Genomic DNA, 21015 nt, shown 5'->3' with positions numbered 1-21015 from the left:
TAGTTCATTCATCAAGAAATTTACATACAATGTAAAGGGTAACAGGTTTTTTCAAATTATGTCCAAAACTCAAAAATGTAAAAAAATGGAGATATGAGGTTTTCTTCCAACAACAGCGAAGTGTTTGGGAACTGAGGAGACCAATTACTGTAGTTTTGAAAGTGAAATGTTTTCTCATTCTTGCTTGATATAGGGTTTCACTGATAACAAGTTGAGTGGTCTTTAGCCCAGAGGACACAGTGGCCATGATTTCAAAAAAGAATTTAAAATTTTGATTTGTCAGACCACAGGACACTTTTCCACTTCACCTCAGTCCATCTTAAATGAGCTTGGGCCCAGAGAAGGCAGCAGCATTTCTGTATCCTGTTTGTATATGAGTTCTTCTTGTGTTTTAACTTGCATTTGTGGACGCAGCGACGAACTGTGTTCGCAAACAATACTTTTCGGAAGTGTTTTTGAGCTCATGCAGTGATTTCCTCTAAGAATTATGTCTGATTTTAATCTGTCTGAGGGCCCGAAGATCACAGCCATCCAGTATTGGTGTTCAGCCTTGTCTCCTGCATACAGTGATTTCTCTAGATTCTCTAAGGTTTTTATGATATTTTGTATGATGTTTTGTTCGTACATGATAAAATCTCCAAGTTATGTAATATTTCAAGTTGAGAAACGTTATTCTCGAATCGTTGCACAATTTGTTGGCGCAGTCTTTCACAGTCCTCCCCATCTTTACTTCTGAAAGACTCAGCCTCTCTGGGAAACTGTTTTTATACACAGTCATGTTACTGACCTTTTGCCATTTAACCACCAGGTGTTTTTTTAGCATTACACAATGCTAAAGTGTCCCAACTTTTTTCTCTTCAGATTGATGGAGAATGTGTTGTATATAGTTCTATACAGCATCAAAAAAGGGTTCTCCTGTTGTTACAAGCTTGACATCATAACAATAGCATGCAAATAACAACTTACGCATGAAATAGAACCATTGCCTTTACTGATGAACCCTTGAAAAGCTATCTTTTTAAGACTGTTGTAACAGTGGCAGAACCCTTGTTGGTGCTATATAGAGCTATACACAACACATCAATCAGAAGAACCAATTCACCATGCAAAGAACCATTTAAGCATGAAATGGTTCTATATAGAACTCGTGGTTCTAAAGAGAACCACTGCCTTTACTAAAGAAGTGTTGAAGAATTATCTTCTTTAAGTGTGTAGTGCTGTATCAAAAGTTCAGTACTTAATCAGTACTACAAGGTAAACAATTCAATACTGTCTTTCAGTCTTTTATGAAAATAGCAGGTAAAATGGAAAACTGAATTTCCCTTTTTTGAAATGAAATACTTTGATGTGGTATATAAAGATTACGTTTCAATTGTACCCAGTCCATATACAGCCCGCTTTGATTTCACAAAAACAATAAAACATACATTCACCCATTCACGCTTAAGTTATAAGTAGTGTTGTTACTGCAGACAGTCTATAGCAGAGTTATTGCAGTGGAAGATGTAAAAAGATGATTAAACGTTGTGCTGTTCCAGACTGTCAGGAAGCAAATGTATCACTGCGGCATTCCATAGAGTTCGGATAACTGAAAGGAGAAGAGGATGTCAGTCTGAACTTCACAGCTGGTTCTATATTTTAGGTTGGACTACGTTTTGAATGAGACATGATAATATAGGGCAGACAATCAGAACAGTGTTAATTTATATACACTGATCAGATAACATTATGACCAGCTCCTTGTTTCTACACTCATTGTCCATTTTATCAGCTCCACTTACTATATAGGTGCACTTTGTAGTTCTACAGTTACAGACTGTAGACCATCTGTTTCTCTGATACTTTGTTAGCCCCCTTTTACCCTGTTCTTCAGTGGTCAGGACCCCCATGGACCCTCACAGAGCAGGTACTGTTTGGGTGGTGGATCATTCTCAGCACTGCAGTAACACTGATGTGGTGGTGATGTGTTAGTGTGTGTTGCGCTGGTCTGAGTGGATCAGACACAGCAGTACTGCTGGAGTTTTTAAACACCTCAGTGTCACTGCTGGACTGAGAATCGTCCACCAACAAAAAATATCCAGCCAACAGCGTCCTGTGGGCAGCGTCCTGTGACCACTGATGAAGGACTAGAGGATGACCAACACAAACTGTGCAGCAGCAGATGAGCTGTCGTCTCTGACTTTACATCTACAAGGTGGACTGACAAGGTAGGAGTGTCTAATAGAGTGGACAGTGAGTGGACACAGTGTTTAAAAACTCCAGCAGCACTGCTGTGTCTGATCCACTCAGACCAGCACAACACACACTAACACACCACCACCACGTCAGTGTTACTGCAGTGCTGAGAATGATCCACCACCCAAATAGTACCTGCTCTGTGAAGGTCCATGGGGGTCCTGACCACTGAAGAACAGGGTAAAAGGGGGCTAACAAAGTATGCAGAGAAACAGATGGACTACAGTCTGTAACTGTAGAACTACAAAGTGCACCTATATAGTAAGTGGAGCTGATAAAATGGACAATGAGCATAGAAACAAGGAGGTGGTCATAATGCTATGCCTGATCAGTGTATATCTAGCTTGAGAGTAACGAAAGCAGCCAGTGTAATTCTAACGCATAAAGAGAGGTTAGAAAATGATCAAGTAAAACTAAATTATATCTGCGATTCGTACATAAATCCACTTAAATGTTGTAAGTGGACATCAGTAAAAAAATGACCTGAATAATAAACTCAGGGTTCAAAGGATTAAAAAGTTTTCTCTTTAAATAAATGGCAAAGGTTGTAGCACAATGAGACTTGCAGAGTGATTTCAGGCAACAAGGTCAGGAGTTCCACCAAGTCCACAAACAAAACTATAATGCTCTATACTGCTTGTACTATACAAACGTGGACATTCCGACAGAATGCAATACACTACAAGAAAATTGAAGGGGGCTTCTATTGATGTGTCTTCCATTGTTTTGTTTCATAAAAGAACAAATCAATTGACATGCAGACGGTGTGGTGGCCGTAGTGGTCCCCCCTGCTGAGCCAGTCCACCTTAACGTTATCCAATTTAGTTTATGTATTATGTATGTGTTATCTACTGCAATGAGAGCGCAACAACTACTTATTACATTTCATTTAAGACCTCATTTCATAGTGACGGTAACACATGGTAAACGTAAATGTAAACTCAACATGGCGTCTGTTTATGAGGAAAGTCCTGCCCTTCGGTAAAAAAGAGGCTTTTTGGTAAAGCTGGCTTGTTGGCTTGTTGGTAAAGCCCCAAGTGGGGAAAGCCCCCTTCATTGTGGAAAGCTGGAAATACACTACATGGACAAAAGTATTGGGACACCCCTCCTAATTATTGAGTTTAGGTGTTTCAGCCACACCCATTGCTAAGAGGTGGACAAAATTAACATAGCCTTGCAGTCTCAACAGACAAACACTGCCAGTAGAGGGTCGTACTGATGAGCTCAGTGACTTTAAACATGGCACTGTCATAGGATGCCACCTCATACTACCTCTGGTGTAAAGCACACCGCCACTGGACTCTGGGGCAGTGGAAACACATTCTGTGGAGTGTTTAATCACGCTTCTATCTGTCAGTCTGATGGACGAGTCTGGGTTTGGTGAATGCCAGGAGAACATTACCTGCCTGACTGCACTGTGCCAGCTGTAAAGTTTGGTGGAGGAGGGATGATGATATGGGGGTTGTTTTTCAGGGGTTGGTCTAGAACCCTTAGTTCCAGTGAAGGGGCAATCTTAATGCTTCAGCAGACCAAGACATTTTGGACAATTGCATGCTTCCAACTCTGTGTGAACAGTTTGGGGAAGAACCTGACTGAGCCCCAGTGCACAAAGCAGCTCCATAAAGGCATGGCTGGGTGAGTTTGGTGTGGAAGAACTTGACTGGCCCACACAGAGCCCTGACCTCTACCCCATCAAACACCTTTGGGAAGAACTTGAACGGAGATTGTGAGCCAGGACCTCTCGTCCAACATCACTGTCTGACCTCACAAAAGCTCTTTTAGATGAATGGACAAAAATTTCCACAGACACTCTCCAAAATCTTGTCTTGCCAGAAGAGTGGAAGCTGTTAAAGGGGGAAAACTCCATATTAATGCCTATGGATTTAGAATGGGATGTCATAAAAGCTCCTGGAGGTATAATGTGTAGGTGTCCCAATACTTTTGTCCATGTGCAGTAGCCATAAATATAACAAGCAGAAATATATGTTTCTTACATGTTATTTGAGCTACACCCTACAAACTACGACTGCAACTTTTGTCTGCTTTTACCAGTGATTTCCAATATGTTTCTGACACTTTAATGTGGCTTTTAATTTCAGGTTTATAGGTCTCTACCCATTATAAGAGGTAGGAGTCTGGTCTTGACTGACTGGAACTAACTGCCCAGGGGTTTTGTCAAGTGTGGACAGACTTTCCTACCAGGACTCTGGTTTAATTAACGCTCCCGTGAGATCCCCCTGTGTAACTCTGCATATCTTATTTAATGATGGGGCTGCAATTATAAGTAATATCACTGCATAAAATGATTGTGGTCACAAAGTGTCTCTGTTTAACTTTCATCCCAAATATATCTGGCCCAGAAGGTCCCCCTTGAAATGAAATAGCCCTGGGAGTTTCACAACCTTCACATAAAACAATGTCCGAATTGTGCCTTGCCTGTGAATTCATTCCTCATATTATTATGAGTGTCAATGATTATGGCAGTATATTTGCTCACGAGCTGTCTATTTCGAAGCACTTTGGAGATAAAAACACTTTCTTTAGTAGATTAAAAATGTTTTAAATCTATTTCACGTGTGGCATTTATGCAATAGGTAACCATGTGGGTGATTTCAGCCAATGGAACAGGATCTATGACGCCAGAAGGACCAGCTTGGCATCATGAACTTTGAACAATGCAGGTGCTGTGAGAGGAAACTGCAGAAGCCATAATGGTTTGATTAGCCAAATACTTTAATAATAGACAACAGATGAACAGATCATAGAAATAATGGTCAGTTGCACCCTACCTGCATGGATGAGGACAGGTGACTGTGTGGAGGATGAAAATCGGGCCTGTCCCCATCGGGCTAGGAAAGCAGAGCATCTATGCCCGCTGGAGAAAGAACTATGGCCTGCAAGAGGTCCGATAAGGAGATGATGCCACACACCACATTGTCCCGGTCCACCAGGACCAGCCTGTGGACCTGAGTGAGAGGAAAGGAGCTTAAAACCATCAGCTAGAAAGTCTCTAAAACAAAGAGAGGTTAGTTACAGGTGCTTCACTTAACTAGCCACTCAGTGGCCACTTTATCAGAAATCCCTCTCTTGTAGCTCCACCTTGCCAGTGTACAGTTAGACAGTAGTTCTGTATCTGTTGATGTGCAGATTGTCCTATTGATCCTCTAGTCCTTCATCAGTGGTCAGTTTCTGACTGCAGAGCTGCTCGCATTTGGAGGTTTTTGGATGATGGGACTGCTCTCAACCTAGTAGTGACACTGATGTGCCAGATACGCTCACACCCGCACCACACGCACCACCATGTCTGTGTCACTGCTGTTCTGAGAATGATCCACCACCCAAATTACACTTACAAACGGTGCAGATTTTCTCAGTCCTGACTTCAACTACGAGGCTAATGTTGCTAACAAACACTTCAATAGTCACCCAAATCTTTTTTGCAAATACAACTTCAAAACTTGCTGAAACTGTATCCAGGTCTTCAATAAGGTTGCACAGACTTGATGTGGATATGCAAGCTGGAGTTTTTAAACACTGTGTCCACTCACTGTCCACTCTATTAGACACTCCTACCTTGTCAGTCCACCTTGTAGATGTAAAGTCAGAGACGATAGCTCATCTGCTGCTGCACAGTTTGTGCTGGTCATCCTCTAGTCCTTCATCAGTGGTCACAGGACGCTGCCCACAGGACGCTGTTGGCTGGATGTTTTTGGTTGGTGGACTATTCTCAGTCCAGCAGTGACACTGAGGTGTTTAAAAACTCCAGCAGCGTTGCTGTGTCTGATCCACTCAGACCAGCGCAACACACACTAACACACCACCACCACGTTAGTGTTACTGCAGTGCTGAGAATGATCCACCACCCAAATAGTACCTGCTCTGTGGTGGTCCTGTGGGGGTCCTGTCCATTGAAAAACAGGGTAACAAAGTATGCAGAGAAACAGATGGACTACTGTAGTACTACTGTAATTGTAGAACTACAAAGTGCTCCTATACGGTCAGTGGAGCTGATAAAATGGACATAACAAGGAAATGTACTTAATAAAGTGCCCAGTCGGTGTATATATGGACATAGATTAACAATTTCTGTTGTTTCTATTTATAAACATCATCAGTTTGAAAATCCAAGATTAGAAATCATGAATGTAATCTGTAGCATATTCACCTGCATTTAACTCACAGTGAAGTTTTGTGTATTTTATAGTTCACAGTAAGTCATACTGTCTCCTAAACCACATCAACAAGTCTTCACAACCTGGATGAAGACCTGGATGAGGCCTCAGTGGAAAGAGAGAATTTTTGGAGATGAATATACAGAAAAGATTTCAGCGACTACTGATTTCTAGTGTTAGCATTAGCCTCATTGCTCCAACACTAAGCTAAAGAAGCAACATTTGTACATCAAACATGTCTTGGCTGATCAACTACAGCTGAGGTGAGTGGAAAATTGTGTACAGTGATTTTTTTCCTAAACAATTCAATAAAGTGGCTGAACGAAAAAGCAACCGAAACACAAAAGGCTTTGTTTCTACATCCAACTGAAACATGCTGTTACCTCTGCCTCCACGATCCTATCAATAATAGTCTCCAAAGTCTCATCAGGGTAACACTTGATAACTCCTTCGACGAAACACCGGCGTCTCCTCACGGCCTCCCGCATGGTCATGCTCAGGTTGTTGTAGGTTTTCTGCGCTGCCAGATTCTGAAACCAGCAGAACAACTGGCAAATTACTACAAGTCATTGTAATGAGTGTGTATACATGCACTCATTAATCCGATTGTAATCGGATTTCTGCAGTTATCCGATTATTCAAATGGTCATGTAAACACCATACTCCGACCTAGAAATCCGATAAAGAGAGCTGGATTTTAGCTCAGTAATCAGATTTCTCAGTGCATGTGAACTCTTACTCTGATTTCTTTCGGATTTCTCAGTCTGCGTATGTGCAAAAACAGACCGCGGTACTAGAAATAAGCAAGCAGTGTTACCATGAGATGCAGCAAAACACTTTTGGAGCGACACTGAAACCGACTACATTCTCGACAAAATGAAGGATTTAAATACTCTTCATCCTTTAGATGATGTATGTTCATATTTTCAGATAAAGTGGTGCAATGATTTAAAAAAAGCCGCGGCATGAAGTTTGAGTTTTACATTACATTTACGTCACGTCTTCTTCTGTGAGTTTATTGGTTGGTTGCAAAGCAGAAATCCGATTACTGCCTGACTCATGTAGACCTGGAGTTTCACATTATCTGATTACTCAAGTGCATGTAAACGCATTGATCTGATTACTGGCAAAATCTGATTTTCTGCAGTTATCGGATTAGTAAGTGCATGTAAACACACTGAATGACAACTTGAACCTGAACCTCCTAGTCGTAACCACTAGAGATCATGAGACCATTAATTATTTTCTAAATACTGCTCTTTCCAAAATGGCACTGCAGAAGGCTGAAATATGCAAAGTGTTCTAATGACCACAGATGTGTTTTGTTGCTTTGTGGAAAACAATCCCAGATGTTCTTCCTGACGGTCTTCTCTCAGCGTTTTGTGAAACCATAGACATTTACACAGTGTGAAATATGAGGGAATCTATTATCAGCATTATGCAGCAGCTGTATTAGAAGGAAATACACTATATTTCCAAAAATATCTGGACACCCCTTCTAATTACTGAATGCAGCTATTTTAAGGTGCTGAATTGGAAGGCATTCAATTGGACAGTTTGTATAATCTCCTTAAAAAGCATTGACTAATAGAATGGGATGCTCTGGAGCAGCCGCACGGGTCTAAGGTCATCACGCCCAAGTGTCAACTACAGAGGTCTGAAGCCCCCCAGCATTGGGCTGTAGAGCAGTGGAGCAGTGGAACTGCATTTTCAGGGGTGATGGACCTCCATCCAATACCTCTGGGATGAGTTGGAGGGATCCAGAACTGATCATCAGTGCCTGACCTCACTAATGCTCAATCAAATCCTCACAGCAATGTTCCAAAGGAACATCTTCCCAGAAGAGTAGAGGCTGATACTGCAGCAAAGGGGGATAAACTCCTTAATAGTACCCTTGATTTCAGAGGAAATACCAGATAAGCAGGTGTGTACAGATGTTTGGACATACAGTGTGTATTGAGTGTTAGTCAATATGTTTTGTCTTTTTTGTTGCTTTGTAACTGTAACAAGAAATTTTGTCCACATCGTGCTGATTATTTAATATGGTTTACTTACAATCACATCAAATCTTGAGTAGAGAGCAACAACCTTCCCTGAAAAAGAGTAAAATACAAATGACTATCAGTATCAGTGGATCTGTCTTTGTGAAGCCTCTGGAAGAACAAAGCTTTCTCTGTTGCAGGAGCCAGAGGCAGTTATGGGGGAACAGCACAACTGCATGAGAATTTCAATCATTCAGTCTACTGAGCTCCATCAGAAGCCAGATTTCCTTTTAGCCTTGAAGCATGTAAAAATATCTGAGGATCATTCTACCAAACTGGTTCAAAGTCAGAGCTAAAAACACATTTTGGACTTTAAACTGAAATCCTTTTGCTTTGAATGACCCTATACTTTCATTATGTTAGTAAAATAACAACTGAGCATTGTTTTGTGTTGTGAAAAAATGGAGTCATAACACTACACCACTGTTTCGGTAGTGACAAGTTTTGGCTCATTTTGAGCAGAACTCAAAAACACTAGTCACTACCGAAACTTTACTAAATGTTTCAGTGGCGATTGTTTCGGCAGTGACAATTTTAGCTCATTTTGAGCAGACCTGAAAAAGCCAGTTCATGACTAGGAAACAGTGCTTTGAACAGTTACACACACATAAAATCATCATATTTTGCCTGTCATGGTGTAGTAAACGCTTTGTTGCCTCAAGTTTCTATTTTTCACTTGAAACTTGTCGTACCTCCCACATCAACCACTGGCAGCGCGGACACTCGTCTCTCCACAAATATGGACAGCGCATCATAGACGGTGGCCGTCTCCTGGACTGTGGCGATGTCCCGGAACGTCCCCACTCCTGCATCCTGGATTTTCCTTTGTAAGAAGCGGGGCTTTGGGACTGAGGCTCCCTGTGGCCGGACAAATAATATACGGTCAATAATAATATACTTATATACTGTTTAATATCATAACAACCAAAAAGCTTATGAAATGCGCAATATATGCAGTCCTGTGCAAAAGTCTTGGCACCCCAGTCAGATAACATGTTTGTTGATTTTCCAAGTTAAAATAAGTGAGCACATCCATCCATCCATCCATCCATCCATCCATCGAGCAAGGCACCTAACCCCCAACTGCCCCCCGGGCACCGTGTGCTCACTGCCCCCTAGTGTGTGTCTTCACTAGTGTGTATGTGGTGTTTCACTTCACGGATGGGTCAAAATGCGGAGGTGAAATTTCCCCGTTGTGGGACTAATAAAGGTCACTTAATCTAATCTTTGGCCCCTCTCAGGAAAAGAAAGCCTTTTTTGTGCTGGTGGCGAAGTGTTTGCGATGATGTATGTACGCATTTACCTTTACATTACAGGCATTTTAATGCGCAATTACTGTTTATTCGCAAAAAATAAAACACAAAATGTGGCCTGTGCTGTAGTTGCTGTGCTGTGAAGGCAGGAGGATGTACTAACTTTTAAATGGGACTGGAAATGTTCAAACCTTTGCATACAATCGTACATCTATATGGTGTTTCTGGTAAAATGTTCAGTGAGTGGAGCTCGAGGTAGCATAATCTTCTAATAATAATAATACACTAGATACTCACAAATATGTAGAGGAACTTGAGGATTCTCTTATGTGTCAAAATGTGGAGGACGTTCCCGGACTGAGGGTCAATGACCGGCAGCCGGTGAATCTTGTGCTTCAGTAAAGAGTAGACAGCATCGAAAAGGCTGTGAAGAAAGAAAGAAAGAAAGAAAGCCATTAAGTTCTTAGTTAATATAGGAAACTGGACCAAACTAATTTTATTTACAGTCCTGTTTACATGGCCACCAGCATACTGTGACTTTATAATGACTGCAAACAACAGTCCGGTTCTCTCGGTCCGGACCAAAGCAGAAAGTAATAAATCGTTGCGTTTTAGTTCTGGTTTGCTTTGTCATACTGACGTAATTAATATTGAAACAAAAGGTGTAAACAAAAGTAACGCAACTGATTGGGCAGCTTTAATGATGTACAATTACAATAATAACTTTCTGAATTATACTCTCTGTCTCTATCTGAGGTAACTGGTTTTATTTTATTTATGTTTTGTGATATTAGAGCAATAAGCCTCTGCGTTACTATGGTTTTGCAAGACGTAAAGCAAGGTGAAATCCCTGTAACAGACGCGAGTGGCTCACTGCTTTTACAAAATGGCGCCTTAATGCATAGTATAATTTATGCATGCAGTCAAATGTGTATATTGAGTATTTTATAATGACTTCAAATGTGCCTCGGCCTCGTTAATCTCACTTAGGCTTAGGCTAAGACCTTAGTCGGACCACAACAATCGGGCAGTGTCACATCTTAGCGAGACTAATATCAAAACATTAGTGGGACGTAAACTTGGTTGTTGATAATCCAATAAAAATCATCCTAGCTCAATTACTTGTTTACACATACACATCATCTAAACCGCTTATCCTTCTGGGTCACAGGGGGAGCTGGAGCCTATCCCAATGGTCATTGGGCAGAAGGCAGGATACACCCTGGACAGGTCGCCAGTCCATCGCAGGGCAGACAGACAGACAGACAGACATCCACATTCACTCACAAATTCACACCTAGGGGCAATTTAGCATCTCCAATCGGCCTGACTGAATGTCTTTGGACTGTGGGAGGAAACCCACACAGACACGGGGAGAACATGCACACTCCACACAGAAAGGACCCTGGTCACCCAGCCAGGGAATCGAACCCAGGCCCTTCTTGCTGTGAGGCAAAAATTGAGTTTCATTCCAAAATGCTGAATATAATTACTTTATTTGAATTGCCCCTAAAAGATTATCTAGAGGTGTTCAGTCTAATAACAAAAGTATTTGTTGAAAGTCAGCTGATTCTACACAGTGTTAAGGTTCGTACCAGGTTAGGTTTAGGTTTTGGGTCTATGTTAGAGTTAGGGTTAGGTCAAGGTTTAGGGATGGGGTAAATTAAGGCAAACTGAATAGATAATAAGTAGGAAGAAAATTAATGTGAAAGTGGTGTTTATTGTATTTTGGTACTAAACCCTTGAAATAGTTAAAAAATCAACTCTAATTAGACTGTTCCTTCTTTTGGCTCTTTGAGATACGGCGGACTCCATCATTACCTTGCGTCAGGTGAGATGCTGATGAGGCTTTGGCTGTGGAACTGCAGGAAAACATCTGGACAGAGAGACAGAGACAGAGAGATAAAGGAAAACGTTAGGAGTATCTTCTGTGGCAGCAGAGCATCAAACACAATGCCATCTTATGTACAATGTGGCTTTTCAGTATCTTACGCAGGGGTCATCAGCTCTGGTCCTACAGAGTCTGGCCTGGAGTCTCTGATCTATAAATCACTCTGTCGTCTACATTTGTGCACACTTTCTACTCCACCTTTTTCTCTACGGCATTTTGGCAGGCGCTTTTATTCAGAGTGAATTACTATACACAGAAAAAAAGCTAATTCAGCATTGGGAGTCTTGCCCAAGGACTCTTAATGATATAGTGTGGTTTACTGGCCCTTAAGAGAAGGCAGAGACAGCACGTGAAATGCTAATAAAACAAGTGATAAGTAATTTCAGTTTGACCTGTATTATGTTGAAAACAGTACACAATTATGATATTTGATGTAATGTTAATATTTGTTGTAAATATTTGCTCATTTCAAGTAAGAAGCCTCCAAAATATTCCAAAAAAGTTGAGACGGGCGCATGTTTACCACTGTATCACCTTGTCTTTTAACTCACTTAATAAACGTTTAGGGACTGAAGGCACCAACTGATCCAGTTTTGAAAGTGAAATTTTTGTCATTCGTTTGTTATACAGCTCTTCAGCTGTGCAACCATATAGGGCCTTTGTTGTATTTTGCACTTCGTACCATGCCACAGCATGAATATCTTTAAAAAAGACATACTTTAAAAGGCAGAATATGATGCTTCAAAAATGTGTATAAATCTTTCAGTGTTAATGGTGTCTTCACAGATATGCAAGTTACCCACTAATACCTGCCATACCATGAAAGATGGATTTTGAACTTTACACTGGTAACAATCTGGGATGGTCCTTTGGCCCAAAGAACAAGACGCCCATTATTTCCATAAATAATCGGAACCGTTGACTCATCAGGCCACTATACAAGTTTCCACAGTGAATCAGTCGATTTCAGATGAGCTTGAGCCCAGAGAATTTGGCAGCGTTTATGCACACTGTGCCACGGTGTACAGTCTTAACTTGAATTTTTGGATGCAGCAATGAACTGTGTTTACGGTCACTGGTCTGTCAAAGTGTTCCTGAACCTATTCTGTGATATTGCCACAGGCAATCATTTGTAGTTTTTGGCTGTGCTTTTTTAATCACAGAGATTTCGCTGGATTCCCTAACCATTTGATGACACATAGCAGGGGTTCTCAACCTTTTCCACCCCAGGGCCCACCTGTGTATAACTGTAAAGCATAGTGGCCCACAGAAAAACTAACATCTTTTTTTTCCCTAATTTCTCACACTGAAAACCTCTGAATTAGGGCCTAAAAAAGATCAGATCGTCCATTTAACTTCAATGACAGAAACCACAATTTGCAGTTGAAGAACATGGTTAAAACCCATATGTGTGCAGAGATGTCAAAAAGGGGGGGAAAAGAAAAAAGGTAGGTATAGATGTGGACCGTGACTTGGAGCTGCAGTCAATCGCCTTTTTTTTACTGAAAATTGTGGCTCCCAGTGACTATTTGGTGTCAAGATGTCTCTTTAGGTTTGAGGGTTTTAGCGCCTAATTTGAAGTAAACCTCGCTAAACTCAGGGGGCTTCTGGACTACCGTCGCCACAATCTTCAATAATGATAAATCTTGATATCAGCGTCTTTGTCATTAGTTTAGCAATTTGAGTTCATCATAAAATGCGTCCCACCCGCCGTGAACTGAAGAGGGTTCGGTTTGAAGCAGATCGAGACCCGCGGGTTTTGCCAGACCATTACAGCTGTATGATGCAGACCCGAATACGGGTGGAGTGTTGACACACGTCAAAACAGAGCGAACTAAAGAAAAGAGTTTGATCAGTCCAAACTGGACAAGGTAGGAGAAACACCCTGAGAGAACTTTCAATCTCTGATTGTCTGCACTGTGCGCTGGCGGCTGCGTCGTCTCAGACTGGTGTTGTCTAATTAGTCTGCGACTGAGGTGTTTTCATTTATACGTCTCCACCGGCCCACTGGCCCAAGGACCAATGGAGGGCGCTTCACGTCCCACTGGTGGTCCGCGACCCACAGGTTGAGAAACCCTGACATGTAGCATCACAGAGGGTGAAATACCTAAAATTCTTCCAGTCGCTTGTTGAGGAATGTTATTCTCAAACAGTTGGTGACACATCCTTGGCAAAGTGGCGAGTCTCGACCCATCCTTGCTCATCAAGGACTAGACCTTCCTACATGCTTTTTATATCCAAGCATCCAACATTCCTAGTCTTAAATCGTCCCCATCCCAACTTTTTCGGAATGTGCTGCAGGTATTGATTTCATAATCAAATTACAAAAACAGTGAAGTTAATAAAACATTACATATCTTGTCTTTGTACTGTTTGTGTTCAAATACATGTAAAAGTAGATTTATAAATCACTGCTTTCTGTTTTTATTTGCATTTCACTGCAAATCACTCATACTGTTAGGGCTGTTTCATGCTATAAGCCCGAGCTACATTAGCCTCGTAGCTCCAGTGCAAAACTGAAGAAGCGAACTTTAGACACCAAACATGTCTTGGTTGTAAGTAGGAAAACTTCTCGAAATTTCAATCCATTCACTCCATGCAGGATCCATTCCTGTAGTGCTTATATACACCAAGTCACCTTAGATGCTCTACATCATGCAGCTCATTTACTTTGAAATGAATCACCTCTCCATGTCTCAATCTTGTGCTCCTCCAACTCGTAGATCTGAACCTTCAAAGAGAAAAACACAGTTACAGGGCAATGCAGGAGCATCAGGATAGGAAGCTGGAAACTACTGTAGATCTACTGACCATTGGAGATTTGTAGTAGCAGTGAAGAATGTTGATGAAATCTGTGATGGTCAGCATACCTGGGCAGTTGTAGGAAAGGGACAGTGAGTTAGCGTTAGAGAGCAGCATGAACGGAGTGGTATGGTGAAAGAACAGAACAGTCTGGGGGAGGTGACCTCATCTCACCCACAAATCTCTGGAGATTACTATTCCACAGTGGCGCTGCTCGCAAACCATTCGCCACCAGCGCAAAGAAGGCTTTCTTTACCTGAGAGAGGGCAAGAACAGATAGATAGGCAGAGAGATAGACAGATATAGAGATACACAGATAGACAGATAAACAGATAGACAGACAGAAGGACAGACAGACAGATAGATAAATATACAGATAGATATACAGATAGATGGATAGATAGATAGATAGATAGATAGATAGATAGACAGATATAGAGATACACAGATAGACAGATAGACAGACAGACAGACAGACAGACAGATAGATAGATAGACAGATAGATAGATAGATAGACAGATATAGAGATACACAGATAGACAGATAAACAGATAGACAAACAGACAGATAGATAGATAGATAGATAGATAGATAGATAGATAGACAGACAGATAGATAGAGAGATAGATATAGAGATACACAGATAGATAGATAGATAGACAGACAGACAGACAGATAGACAGACAGACAGACAGACAGACAGACAGATAGATAGATAGATAGATAGAGAGATAGACAGATATAGAGATACACAGATAGACAGACAGATAGATAAATATACAGATAGATAGATAGATAGATAGACAGATGGACAGAGACAGATACACAGATAGACAGATAAACAGATAGACAGACAGATAGATAGACAGACAGATAGATAAATATACAGATAGATAGATAGACAGACAGACAGACAGATAGACAGACAGACAAAGACAGATAGACAGACAGACAAAGACAGATAGACAGACAAACAGATAGATACAGATAGATAGACAGACAGACAGACAGATATACAGATAGACAGACAGACAGACAGATATACAGATAGAGACAGACAGACAGACAGATATACAGATAGACAGACAGACAGACAGATATACAGATAGATAGAGAAAGACAGACAGACAGACAGATATACAGATAGACAGACAGACAGACAGATATATACGTAATTCTTGAGAGAACTTCAATGTGGCATTTTTTCTGCTAATTTTAGACCAAAATTTCTACTTATTTGCTGAGTTTAATGTATTGTAAAAAAAACCCAAAACCATAAAGTTTACATGTCATAACTTTCGCACAGACCACAACTTCTGTTTTTTTTCCCCAATATGTTAAACTCAGCGGTAGGTGTGTATGTTCTGTCACGTTACAGTCAGAGACCACCTTCTATTAAATTTCCAGTTAAAACAGCCATTAAGCAAAAAAACCCAACAACTCAAATGAAATATCCATGTTTTCAGTGTTCAGTGAGTCACTCTTCACCTTTATTCCAGCTTCCATTCTTTTCAGGAGACTCACTTTCAGTTGCTCAAAGAATCTGCAGACACACCTCCAAAGTTCAGTCTTAGAAGCTGGTTTGATCATTTTCTGAAGTAATCAAACCCATTCAGTGGTGTTGAGGTCTGGACTCTGGGGTGGTCAGTCCATTGTTCAACTTCTTTGTTTGATGTGTCTCCTTTTCTCAGTGAGGTTCTTCTTGACAGCTTCACATCCTTTCAGACCCACAGCGCTGAGTCGTCTTCTCACAGTGGAAGGATGGACAGAAACACCTGTGGATGTTTTCAGATCTGAAGCAGCTTGATTTTCTCCTCTCTCTCAAAGATGAAAGCTTTAAGTGCTGTTTATCTGATGCGGCAAGTGTTGCAGATGGTTGTTAGGAATCCCATTTTCTCCCAGTTTTTTCTGAACACTCCTTTCGCAAACTCCTGTTTTTCCCCAACTTATTTTCTTTTGACGCTGCCTTTACTTTGCAAGTTGATTATCTTATATCTAATCTCCTCAGAAATATCTCCTGAAAATGAATAACCTGTGCTTAATGGCTGTTTCACTGGAATTTATAAAATAGAGGTGTGCTTTGACTTTTGCACAGTACTGTAGCTCATCTGCTGCTGCACAGTTTGTGTTGGTCATCCTCTAGTCCTTCATCAGTGGTCACAGGACGCTGCCCACAGGACGCTGTTGGCTGGATATTTTTGGTTGGTGGACGATTCTCAGTCCAGCAGTGACACTGAGGTGTTTAAAAACTCCAGCAGCACTGCTGTGTCTGATCCACTCAAATAGTACCTGCTCTGTGAGGGTCCATGGGGGTCCTGACCACTGAAGAACAGGGTAAAAGGGGGCTAACAAAGTATGCAGAGAAACAGATGGACTACAGTCTGTAACTGTAGAACTACAAAGTGCACCTATATAGTAAGTGGAGCTGATAAGCGTAGAAACAAGGCTTTGGAGTTTATCATATAAATACTACATGCTATGCTACAGTGTATTCTGATTCAATTGGGGCATTAAACCAACTCAAGTATCCGTCTGCAAAGCTCGGTAAGCCAGTCTGTCAATGCACTCGAGAACCATTTTTTTACTCTAAATCCCTAAAAACAACTAAAAAACCTGGAGAACCGCACCGGCAGAGCAGTGTCGAACACCACCAGTTTGCAGCTGGTCGGAATGGCGTCATAGCAGCGGTGCTTCTTCATGAAGTTCAGGTAGGCCTCGGCTGCCGGGTCTGGCGCTTGTCCGGGAGATAAAAACAGAGGCACAGTTGGTCACCACACACTCTTAAAGGAACCCTTAGGTTTCCTCTGGTGCTATAAGGCTAACATAGCTAACACATAATGGAAGCTTATCGCTGCTGTGGGAGGAAAACCTCGTATCTCCACTTTTGTTGTTTTTCAGTTTTTTACATCATTTGAAAAAACCTGTTACTCTTTACATTGTGTGTAAATTTCATGAAGAATGGACCAAAAGAAACGACCCAAAACGACTTGGAAAAAACTCTGGTTCCATTGACTTACATTAGAAGGAAAGTAGCTTTTTTCCTTCTCCTGTAAAGTTACCGTTTTGGAGATACGAGGTTTTCTTCCAGCAACAGCGAAATGTTCCAGCGGTTAGCGCAGTTAGCACTGTGCAAACTGTGTATGAATCATTCTACTGAACTGGTTCAAAGTTGAAAACAAGTTCGGAACTTTTAATGGACTAAATTCTGCTTATTTTATTAAAATAAATGACTGGACATTTCATTTTGTCATTACCAAAACAATCACACTACTCAAACTTTACCAAATGTTTCGGTGGTGACTATTTTAGCTCACTTTGAGCTCAAACTCAAAAACAAGCCAGTACATGATTAGCAAACATGGCTTTGAACAGTTATACACACAGAAAATCATTATATTTTTCATTAAAACACAAAAAAGTTGACCTAATTGCAGAAAATGTGTTTCGGACGTTCCACACTGATTTTCAGACTTTGGGACACGTTTATTTCTTCAGAACAGTGGGATCTAACTGCTCACCATGTGGCCATGAGGGACAGGGATGAAGCCTCACTTCCTGCTCTAAAATACAAGGGGCGTGGTAAAATAAGGCTCCGCTCACATACTAAAAATCTGTTTCAGTAGTGACATTAAAACGTGGGACAACATTTTTTGAATTAGGTTTTTTGGTTAAATTTGAACTCATGATAAATCAAAACTTTCAACTTCACTTTAAGTCGTTTAATTTTATTTTTTAAAACACAAAAAAGTACTTGATTGCTAAAAGTATGTGTTTCAGTTGTGACAATTCCTAAATGTTCCACACTGATTTTCAGACTTTGGGATGCCTCCTCATTTCTTGCTCTAAAACGCAGGGGCGTGGCTAAAATAAGGCTCCGCCCATAGACTAAAACGCTTTGTGTTTCGGTAGTGACATCAAAACATAGGACAGCAATTTTTTTACTTAAAAATTCAACCCATGATAAATCTAAATCTTTCAACTTCACTTCAAAAGTCACTTTAAAAATCAAAAATATAATTTAAAAACTATTTTGAAAAAAAAAAATCTTTTTTTTTAAAACACAAAGTTTACTTCATTACAGAAAATGTGTTTCAGTAGTGACATTTCTTAGTGTTCCACACTGATTTTCAGACTTACTTTTTCCCCAACTTATTTCAAACTGGCCATCTTCGAATATATATATTTCAGCCACATATAAACACACATGTAACATATATATTTAACAATACAGAAGACATTCATATAAGCAAGGCATATAAAATATATACATCAAACAGTATATACACCAATCAGGCATAACATTATGACCAGCTCCTTGTTTCTACAATCATTGTCCATTTTATCAGCTCCACTTACTATATAGGTGCACTTTGTAGTTCTACAGTTACAGACTGTAGTCCATCTGTTTCTCTGTATACTTTGTTAGCCCCCTTTTACCCTGTTCTTCAGTGGTCAGGACGCCCCCATGGACCCTCACAGAGCAGGTACTATTTGGGTGATGGATCATTCTCAGCACTGTAGTAACACTGGCGTGGTGGTGGTGTGTTAGTGTGTGTTGTGCTGGTCTGAGTAGATCAGACACAGCAGCGCTGAAGAACAGGGTAAAAGGGGGCTAACAAAGTATGCAGAGAAACAGATGGATGAACTACAAAGTGCACCTATATAGTAAGTGGAGCTGATAAAATGGACAATGAGTGTAGAAACAGGGAGGTGGTCATAATGTTATGCCTGATTGGTGTATATGTGTGTATAAGGCCTTATACCATATTCCTGCATGGGAATGCTAACCAGACTGGACACAGAGAGAGACAGGATGACCACAGGGAAAGGCAGCGTTAGCAGACACCGACAGGTCAGCTGTGGACTGTGTGGTGTTAACCCACCTGTGTTACTGACCCCGTGGCCCTCAGGAGACACCGCCTGTCCGAGAAACAGCGTTAAGACAGAAGGCTAGTGCTGTGAGCGGATGTAAACAGGCTGCCTCGTTCGCTCTCCGTCACTCTCTGGACTCTTTCAGCCGCTCAGAAGGAGCCCTGAGGCGGCTGTGGGTCTTACCTGCTCTGCGGCCTCCATTCTGCGGAGAGAGGGAGGAGGAGGAGGAGGAGCAGGGGGCTGCAGAGTTTATTGAGGCGAAGTTGTTGGTCTGAGGGTGTGCGCGGGTGGTAGGGGGGTCTCGGAGAGCTCAAACTTCGAGGGTCTACACTCCGACAGCGCCGCTCTGTCGAACTGTCCCCGGTTCTGTAAACTCCGGAGGCCGCTCGCGCTGTAAAGATGACCGGTTTGACACCGACCGCTGGCATGCTGGAGGGTTCGGCAGGTTAAGTCCATATTTAGCCCGCGCCCTCAGGGAAATGCGACCCGAGGCAGGCCGCGTTCCAATCCGCGTCCTCGCGTCCTAACTAGGCCGCCTATCTAGTGCGCAGAGTTCTAGAACGCTTTAGACAAAGAAATTCGGAGTTCTAGAATGTTTTCCGTCATCTGAGACAATGGCTGTCACGGAAGCTCGTTTCCGTCACTGAGAAAATATACATAATATATCAATTCAGTAAATCATAATAATTATGACTTATAATCTAATAATAATGAGATACTATGTCATAATTATGACTTACTTTGTCATAATAATGAGGTCCTACAACTCATACAACTTATGATTATGACTCAGCATCTCACAGTTAAGACTTATCTCATAATTATGACTTAACATCTCATAATTATGACTTAGCATATCATAATTGTAACTTAACATCTTATAATTATGACAGTATATCATAATTATGACTTAGCATCTCATAATTGTGACTACTTTCTCATGACTTAGCGTCTCATAATTATGACTTAGCGCCTTAAAATGATGACTTTAGCATCTTATAATTATGACTTACTTTCTCATAATTATGACTTAGCACCTTATAATTATGACTTAGTGTCTCATAATTGTGACTTTCTTATGACTTAGCACCTTATAATTATGACTTAGCTTCTCATAATTATGACTTAGAATTTCATAATTGTGACTTACTTTCTTATGACTTAGTGTCTCAGAATTATGACTTACCACCTTATAATTATGACTTTAGCATCTTATGACTTAGCGTCTCATAATTATGACTTACTTTATCATAACTCTGACTTAGCGTTTCATAATTGTGACTTACTTTCTCATAATTATGACTTAGCATCTCATAATTGTGACTACTATCTCATGACTTAGGGTCTCATAATTATGACTTAGCACCTTAAAATTGACTTTAGCATCTTATAAGTATGACTTACTTTATCATAACTCTGACTTAGCATTTCATAATTGTGACTTACTTTCTCATAATTATGACTTACCGCCTTATAATTATGACTTAGCATCTCATAATTATGACTTGCTATATAGTAAGTATGGCTTACAATCTCATGACTAACTCTCCTCTTTTGTTGAAGTGGCAGAGACAGGCTGCCGTTGACTGTTGTAAAAGCACTACCTAAATCAAATTGAAGCGAGTTGAATTTCCCCCCATTCTCACTCAAGAACACTGAACACAGTTCATTTAGTATTCAGTATGTTTCTAAAGCTGAGTGACGTTAGAACTTTAGGCTGCACTCCAGTCTGTGTTCTAATGGTGTC

General features: G+C 40.9%; 1 protein-coding gene across 3 annotated transcripts; it reads right to left on the bottom strand.

The window, feature by feature from the left end:
* Positions 1–1222: 1222 nt before the first annotated feature.
* On the bottom strand, positions 1223–19707 carry prkag3a (protein kinase, AMP-activated, gamma 3a non-catalytic subunit). Of its 3 annotated transcripts, none has more exons than XM_036562822.1 (13): positions 19452–19707; positions 19280–19316; positions 17024–17130; positions 14570–14651; positions 14405–14463; positions 14264–14324; positions 11524–11578; positions 10000–10126; positions 9142–9307; positions 8463–8500; positions 6791–6937; positions 5025–5201; positions 1223–1588 (listed from the first exon to the last, which is right to left on the bottom strand). In XM_036562822.1, exons 1-12 carry the CDS (start codon positions 19467–19469, stop codon positions 5085–5087), a joined length of 1014 nt encoding a protein of 337 aa, XP_036418715.1. In that variant the 5' UTR covers positions 19470–19707; the 3' UTR covers positions 1223–1588; positions 5025–5084. The 3 variants fall into 3 exon arrangements, with proteins under 3 accessions (XP_036418715.1, XP_036418718.1, XP_036418717.1); XM_036562825.1 differs by having other exon boundaries at positions 14279–14324; XM_036562824.1 differs by lacking the exon at positions 1223–1588 and adding an exon at positions 4097–4932.
* Positions 19708–21015: the final 1308 nt, after the last annotated feature.

The sequence above is a fragment of the Colossoma macropomum genome, unplaced genomic scaffold (genome assembly GCF_904425465.1).
Source record: "Colossoma macropomum unplaced genomic scaffold, Colossoma_macropomum, whole genome shotgun sequence".
NCBI classification, from domain to species: Eukaryota; Metazoa; Chordata; class Actinopteri; order Characiformes; family Serrasalmidae; genus Colossoma; species Colossoma macropomum.
This window is presented reverse-complemented; position numbering and strand designations above follow the sequence as displayed.